General features: G+C 32.5%; 1 protein-coding gene across 4 annotated transcripts; it reads left to right on the top strand.

The window, feature by feature from the left end:
* The first annotated feature begins 1946 nt into the window (after positions 1 to 1946).
* On the top strand, positions 1947 to 6637 carry LOC110599714 (pentatricopeptide repeat-containing protein At1g11710, mitochondrial). 4 transcript variants are annotated; one of them, XM_021736254.2, is made up of 5 exons: positions 2016 to 2154; positions 3152 to 5224; positions 5324 to 5403; positions 5525 to 5641; positions 5986 to 6637. In XM_021736254.2, exon 2 carries the CDS (start codon positions 3203 to 3205, stop codon positions 5165 to 5167), a length of 1965 nt encoding a protein of 654 aa, XP_021591946.1. In that variant the 5' UTR covers positions 2016 to 2154; positions 3152 to 3202; the 3' UTR covers positions 5168 to 5224; positions 5324 to 5403; positions 5525 to 5641; positions 5986 to 6637. The 4 variants fall into 4 exon arrangements, with proteins under 4 accessions (XP_021591948.1, XP_021591946.1, XP_021591947.1 ...); XM_021736255.2 differs by having other exon boundaries at positions 5289 to 5403; XM_021736256.2 differs by having other exon boundaries at positions 1947 to 2154; positions 3155 to 5403.
* Positions 6638 to 7876: the final 1239 nt, after the last annotated feature.

Raw genomic sequence — 7876 nt, 5'->3', positions numbered from 1 at the left:
TATCAAGATGTACTTGCATATCTATATCTATATATATATATATATATATATATAAATAATTGTTATTTTATTAATATTTTTACATGAATTTTTTAGTTTTAGAAATAAAAAAGCTATTTATTTTTAGAAATAAATTTACCTAATAAAGAAAGAGAAGAAATTTTATATGCCGAGTAAAATAAAAGTATTAATTTTTATTATTAAGTTCCAAATATTAATTGTTGATCGTAATTAAAATAAAAATTTAAAATTTTTACCTAATTATTTTTTTTATTTATGATACTTTTAATTATATCAATAAAAATAAATAAAATATTAATAATCATCCATATTAAATGCTGCAACCATTCCCAATATCATCAACTAAAACAAACCTAACCTTTTTAAATCTGGTTAAAATTGATAGGGTAAAAAAATTAAAAATAAATAAACAAATTATTTACTCTCTTTATAATTTTTATTTATTTTATTTTTAATATATATTAAAAAAGATAATTTTATTTATTAATTATTTTTATTTTAAAAATATTAAATTTTATTAAATATTAAAAATATTTTATTTTTTTTAAATAATATAAAATTAAATAAAAATATAATAATAAATTCATATGTTATTATAATGTAAAAAAATAAATAATAATTTTAAAATAATGACACTCGTATACGTGATTTAATGATAATTACATCTGATTAAATCTTATAATCCTTTTATTATATTCCATCGATCCCCTGTTCATTTAAAATAAAAAAGGAATAAACTGCAATTTAGTTCCTCTAATTTAGTGAAATATAATTTTTTATCTCTCTATTTTAAAAAATCATCAATTTAGTCACCGTGATTTAACTCTCTGTTTTCTCTTTCTCTTTACTTCTTCTTCTTCTGCTCTTTTAGATTCGTTCCTCTTCTCTTATTCTGTGTCAATAAGCTTATCATATTGCTGTCGCAGCAGAATTAAAAAACTATTCAATCTTCATCTTCACCTTCTGCGGCCTCAAGATCGTCTATGGATATGGATATGAATTGCAAGGCGATCGCTGATTTTGCTATTCCTAAATTCAATAAAGTGATTTCTCTTTTGGGTCAAACCAGAACCGGCCATACTCGCTTTAGAAAAGCTCATGTGGCGGTGGCTTCTAAGCCACACCCAAATTAGTCAAGAAAATAAACTTCTTGAAAGTAAGGTTTATTATGCTATGTTGATCCAGCAGATTCCTCCTCCTCCGTCCCCTAATCATTACCATAATTATTCTTCTACGGGGATGATGCCAAAGAATAATGGAGTGATTAAGGAGAGGAAAGAATCGTCTACCACCATTAATTTTTCTTATTTGTCTGCTGGGAACTCTTTTGTTTCTTCTTGACGGGTGATATGTGATACGACTGATAGCAAACAGCCGTCATCTTCATCAATGTTTCAGCCCCTTTTGTAATTGGAGGGAAAAGTATTTATTCTCCCGCTAGTTAGAGGACAATTTAGAAATTTTTTATTTATATTTCTATTGACCAATTTATAAATTGAAGATTAACGGAGACTTAACTGAAAATTTAATGGGAGGGACCAATGACATATTTTTTAAAAATTACAGTAATTAAATTGACGATTTTTTAAAATAGAGAGACGAAATATTATATTTTACTAAACTAAAGGGACTAAATTGTAATTTATCCAAAATAATTTTAAAATAATGAAAAAGAAAGATTATGGGACAGTCTAGTACATTTTAGCCAACCTAAAACTAAGCAAGCAAACAGCAAACTCTCCTTAATATGATCCTCCCCAAAATAAGCTGCCGTCACCGCCCAGACCTTCTTTGCTAACGAGCCCACGACCAGTCGACTACTAGCCCACGACCCATCCGTCGCAGACGCCCCCAATTCCTTCCTTCTCCTTCCCCCAATAACGCAGCCGGCAGCCCCCCCAACTGCTTGCAGCAGCACCCAGCGGCAACGGCCTTGCTTCTCAGCACAACAACGCTGCTTCGGTTCGCAGCTCCTCACCGACGCAGCGCCTCAGCCCGACGACAGCCACGTTCAGGCCAGGGATGACGGCTCCTGCTCCCCAGCAAAGCGCTGGTCCAACCACAGTCGGATGCAACTGGTCCAGCCACAGCCTCGCGCTGCTGTTTGTTCAGTTTGCTTTTGTGTTGTCGTTGGTGAGATGTGATTTCCTTTCCAAAAAAATTTCATCTGTTGTTTTATCGTTTCATGATGTTGTTTTGATTAAATTTTGTTTGGCATTCGATTGTTAAATTCTCCATTTTCAGATACTTCCATGTTAACTTTTGGCTAGTATTGATTAGTTGGCTATGCGATTGAATTCCCTTCATTAGTAAACATTGGTTCTTCAGTGTACGGCTTTTGTTCTTGTTGTTTGGGTCGATTCAGGTCGTTGTGTTTGGAGGAATTGTTTACCCCACCCGGTACCATTCCTAATTAATGGACCAGTTTGTAGTTGGTTCATTAAAGCTGTGGAAATGGATTTGAACCAGTTCGGTTCAGTTTCCTCAAAAATTCAGTTTGGTTCAGTTTTTGTCTTTAGCATTTTCAGTTAATTCTGTTCTGTCAAAACTTAATCTACTCTTGCCACTCATATTTGTTACACAATGGCATTTAGCCTTCTCAAGAAAAGCAGAACAACTTTTCTACGAATCAGAGTAGTTGAGTTGACTCAATTTGCTCCTATCAATGTGGTTCGGCTTTGAACCTAACCAACTCTCGCCCGTAGTTATGATTTTTATACAATAGCAATTTGGCTTCTCAAGAAAAGTTAAACCTGTTTTCTCTGTAGCAGAGTAGAGTGCATTGGTTGAAGAAAAAGGCAATATTTCAGTCATCTTTTTCCGCTTCAAACTCGTATTTCAGAGTCTTGCTCAACACCGACTATAGTTTTTGTGCTTGTAAAAACCCGAGTTTATGTTTTAAGCTTCGGTTTATCTACGAACTTTTAATAAGCATGTGGATAAACATATAACATCCCTTGGTGATGACGTTTGGAATTTTTCTTGTCAAATACTGTTGCTACCTACATCATTTGATGAATGTAAAGTTCTGTTCTTTTGAAACTATGTGTTTTAATATGTTTAACATAGAGCTTTGCCTTTGGTGCTCTTATCCTATGCTGATTTGTGTTCTCTTTTTCCTTTTACTCAGTAGTGCAGTTACAGGATCATTTAGGGAAGTGGGCATTTCGTATTCTATTCTATGTTTTTAAGCTTCTGGTTATCCAAAAGAATTTGCATCTTAAACCGTGGTTTTCACGCATGTCAGCATTTCACAAACCCTAGTACTGGGGATATTGTTTTCAAAGCAATTTGTATTAATCTCAAACACAGGAGATGGAATATCTTGGAGCAAATGTCACCCAGCCTCACTTCCTTGTTAGTGAGTCGTGTAATTTGCCAGTTTCAAAACTCACCGCAGTTGGCTTTAGAATTTTATAATTGGGTACTAGAGAAAAAGAGTGTTTTGCAATCAGTGGAGTCTTGTTGCAATGTAATTCATGTGCTGGTCAAGTTGAAGAAATTTGATGATGCTTTGTCTCTTATGAGGAACTTAATGAGTATAAATGGGAGATCCCATTGGGAGGTTTTAGATGCATTGGTTAAAACTTATCGAATGTATGATTCAAGTCCGGCTGTTTTTGATGCTTTGGTTCGGGCATGTACTCAAATTGGGGCCACTGAAAGTGCTTATGAAGTGATAAAGAAGCTGCAATTGGAGGGTTATTGGGTGACAATTCATGCTTGGAACAACTTTTTGAGTCATCTCTTGAAGTTGAATGAGATTAGTAGGTTCTGGAAGGTGTACAAGGAAATTGTTTCTAGTGGATATGTTGAAAATATATATACTTTCAATTTGATTATTTATGCTCTTTGTAAGGAATCTAAACTGCTAGAAGCAATGTCGATATTCTATCAAAGCTTGAAGCATAGTATTTGGCCTAATGTTGTTACTTTTAACATGATAATTGATGGTGCTTGCCAGATGGGTGCCATGGATCTTGCCTTGAAGCTCATTAGCAAGATGGAAGTCATGTCAGGGGGAACGGTTAAGCCCGACTGTGTAACTTATAATTGTCTCATCAATGGATTTTGCAAAACTGGCAAAGCGTCTATGGCTGAAAAATTTAAAAATGAAATGATGGATAATGATATTGAGCCTAATTTGAGGACCTATGCAACCCTAGTAGATGGATATTCCAGAGTGGGGAGTTTGGAGGAGGCATTTAGATTATGTGATGAAATGCTGAAAAAGGGGTTATTACCCAATTCTATCATATACAATTCCATTATCCAGTGGCATTACATTGAAGGAGATGTGGAAGGAGCCTCTTTGCTATTATCTGACATGATTGATAAGCGGATACACCCTGATCAAGTCACATATTCTATTCTCACATTGGGTCTTTGCAGAAATGGTTATGTCAATGAAGCATTTAAATTCCATAATAAGCTTCTTGCAGAGAACCTCATTGGAGATTCATTTTCATACAACATTCTTATCAATTACTTGTGTAGAAGCAATAATTTAGCAGGAGCTAAGCAACTTCTGGCAAGTATGTATGTTCGTGGCTTCGTTCCTGACGTTGTTACATTTGGTACTTTGATAGATTGGCATTGTAAGGAGCGCAGCATTGAAACTGCAGTTCAGGTCTATGAGAAAATGATGAAGGCAGGGGAAAAACCTAATTTGTTAATATACAATTCTGTCATAAATGGTTTATGCAAGAAGGAATCTCTGGATCTTGCAGGAGTTCTGAAAGATACATTACAGAGGATGGATATATTTGATGTCATAACTTATAATACCTTGATAAATGGATATTGCAAAAGTGGGAAGATTGATGAGGCATTCGCTCTGTCTTCAGAAATGAGAAATGTAGGAATTTTGGCAAACCATGTCACCTATAACACACTGATAAACTTTTTGTGCAAGCTTGGTTGTGTTCAACAAGCGAAGGAACTAATGAAGATGATGATCCTTTGGGGTTTGGTTCCCAATTCCATAACATACACAACTCTTATTAACAGTTGCAACAAGAACTGCAGCCCGGAGGAAGTAATTGAATTGCATGATTATATGGTGCTTAAGGGAGTAGTGCCTGATAAACAGACGTACAGGGCCATAGTGAGTCCACTTCTTCAAGAAGATGGTGTGGAGACCTGAGTTTAACATTTTCAGAATGCATCTTGAAGGTGGACGGAGTGCAAACAAGACTCCCCTGTAAGTGCTAAAGTCTATATTGTCAATTGTTTTAAGTTTTCTGATGGAAGATCTGTTCATGCAGTCTACCATTAAATATTTATGTCTCTGAATTTCCAGAGGAAGCTTGGGTTGCACATTCTTCACATAATAATTGTGCTTACCATTCTTTGACTTGTGATGAGCCACTATCACACTTGGTATATTCTCTCTCAGATTTAAATATTCAAGCTTTGGTTGGATGGACATTTATTTCTCAATTTCACATCTGCAATTTTCTCTGATTCTTTCCTTCTTTCCCATCTCGATTGTCTTTGTTAGATATATGCGGTGCTGATGTCATTCTAGTCCCATCATGTTTTGAGCCTTATGGACTGACCCAAGTTAAAGCTATGAAATATGGTTCGACTTTGATACCTGTTGTTCAAAACGCTGGAGGTGTGTTCATCCTAGCTCCTTGGACATTTTGACAATTGAATTGCTCATTAAATTTCTGTAGTCCTAATGATTATAATGTGCTCAGCTAACCAACAGTCTTAGTTCTCATGCGTGTTATTCAATTAATATCCCTATATTTCCTGTATAAATTGAGATACTTGTGAGATCCATAAATTTTCCTTCATTCCAAATCAGATGCTTTTTTTAATTGCTTTGCTTTCCCCTGTGATCGTTCATGTGATCACACAAATTCTGTAGTTGCTATTTGATAATAAAATATGTTTTGTTTTGCTTTGCCCTGGTATAATGTATTTAACTGTTCATTATGATATTTTCTTCTGCAGGATTTATGACACTGTTTGGTGTTGACCATGGTAAAAGAGAGATCAGAAGCACATGGTCTTGAGCCAAATGGATTTAATTTTGATGGAGATTGCTGCTGGCGTTGATTATGCTCTAAGCAGGGGAACAGAGGCTGGCTTTGGTTATTTTAGTGGATAAATTTTATCTTCTTTGTGAATTAGCAGCTTCCAATTTGCCATTATATTGGTTCCCTTCTTCCATTTAAGTAGAGTATGATATGAGATATTGAGAAAGAACGCCTTCAGTACACAATCAACCCAGTAAAAATATTTAGTCGTTTTTGCAATATCATTGGACAATAGGGATGGTTTTACAAAGGCTGAATGGAAGATCGGTACAGGTTGAGGAATGATGCAATTAGCTTTGTCAACTGTGGGTGATATGAAAAATTAGTCAGTGTTTTGGTTTAGAGCTGGGCCATTTTCGGCTATATTAGCGGTTGTAGTAGCTGTGAGCCATTATAGTGATGAGATAATTGTTTTATAGTAATGGGATAATTATTCGGGTAGTGTTTAATCAAATATTATAAGGAGTAGCTTTTCATAAATCACTCCTTCAATCCTTAGATTACTATTTATAATAGTGTTAATAGTGTTTTGATTCGATCAAAACACTAAATACTACTTTGAAAATGATCATCGATCAGCTTTACAGTTAAGTTGGGCTTAAAATCATGGTTTCAATAGTTCAAATCATAGTTTCAGTAGTTCAGGGTTGAAAAAAAAATTCATTGGGTTGACTTGCTTAATTGGATTAGACATGCAATGACCTGTTTGTAATACATGGTTAATATGTTATATATTGAGTCTTTTAAATCTATTATGCTCTATTTATTTAATTTATACTTAATTTTTGTATAACTTAGTCATCTTTTAAAAATTCTTACACATTTACAAATTGAAACAAATAAATAAAATATATAAAAACATTTTAAAATTTAAAATTAATATTTTATTAATCTCTCTATAGTAGGTTAATAATTATTTTATTCTAATGTATTGCTAATGCCTCTAAATTACAATTATAAAATTTGGAATTATTTTTTATTTTAGGAAAATTTATATTTTAGTTGTTGGATATTACTATTATTAACAAGTCAATCTTTACATTTTCAGAAATCTATTAAAACGTCTTTAATTTTTCTCTCCATCAATGAAATAATTTTTTTGTCATCTTTTTCGTTAAAAATAGATAAAAGATAAGAGAAAAATTTTAAAATTTAATTTTACTTTCAAACAAAATTTTTTATTTAGTCATTTGATATTACTATTATTAACCGGTCAATTTCTACATTTTTAAAAATCTATTAAAAGTCTTTATCTTTTTTTATATTTATTAAAACGTTCATATTTTTTCTTTCCGTCAACGAAATAGTTCATCTTCCTCTGAACAAATAAGAAAATGATGGTGACGAAAGAAAAGAAGAAGAAAAAAAAAAGAAAAAAAAAAGACCTCTTTTTTCTTAAAAAAAAAAAAAAGAAAAAGATGATGATGAATGAAAAGAAGAAGAAAAAGAAAAAGAAGAAAAAAAATTTCCATATTCTCTTAAAAAAAAAATCGAAGAAGAATTAAAGAAAAAGAATTAAAGAAGAACCAAAGAAGAAGAGGAGGAGGAGAAAGAATCAATAAAGAAGAAAAAGGAAGAGGAGGAAAGAAATGGGATAATTTGATTTTTTACTATATTTTTAATTATAAAAATAAAGAAAATAAAAGATAAAAATGTTTTAATAGATTTTTAAAAGTGTAGGGACATTATTTATTAATAATGTCTATACTCAAAAATTAAATTATAAATCTCTCTTTATTTTATAACTTAATATTAAACTATTATTTAACTTATTTTTAATTATAAATACTAATATATATGAATTA

Source organism: Manihot esculenta, chromosome 14 (genome assembly GCF_001659605.2).
Source record: "Manihot esculenta cultivar AM560-2 chromosome 14, M.esculenta_v8, whole genome shotgun sequence".
In the NCBI taxonomy this organism is placed as follows: domain Eukaryota; kingdom Viridiplantae; phylum Streptophyta; class Magnoliopsida; order Malpighiales; family Euphorbiaceae; genus Manihot; species Manihot esculenta.
The sequence above is the reverse complement of the archived record's forward strand: the minus strand, read 5'-3'. Positions and strand labels throughout refer to the sequence as shown.

Excerpts from the sequence above, each read along its gene's own strand:
- LOC110599714 (XM_021736256.2), top strand. The coding sequence starts at position 3,203 with ATGTTTTTAAGCTTCTGGTTATCCAAAAGAATTTGCATCTTAAACCGT.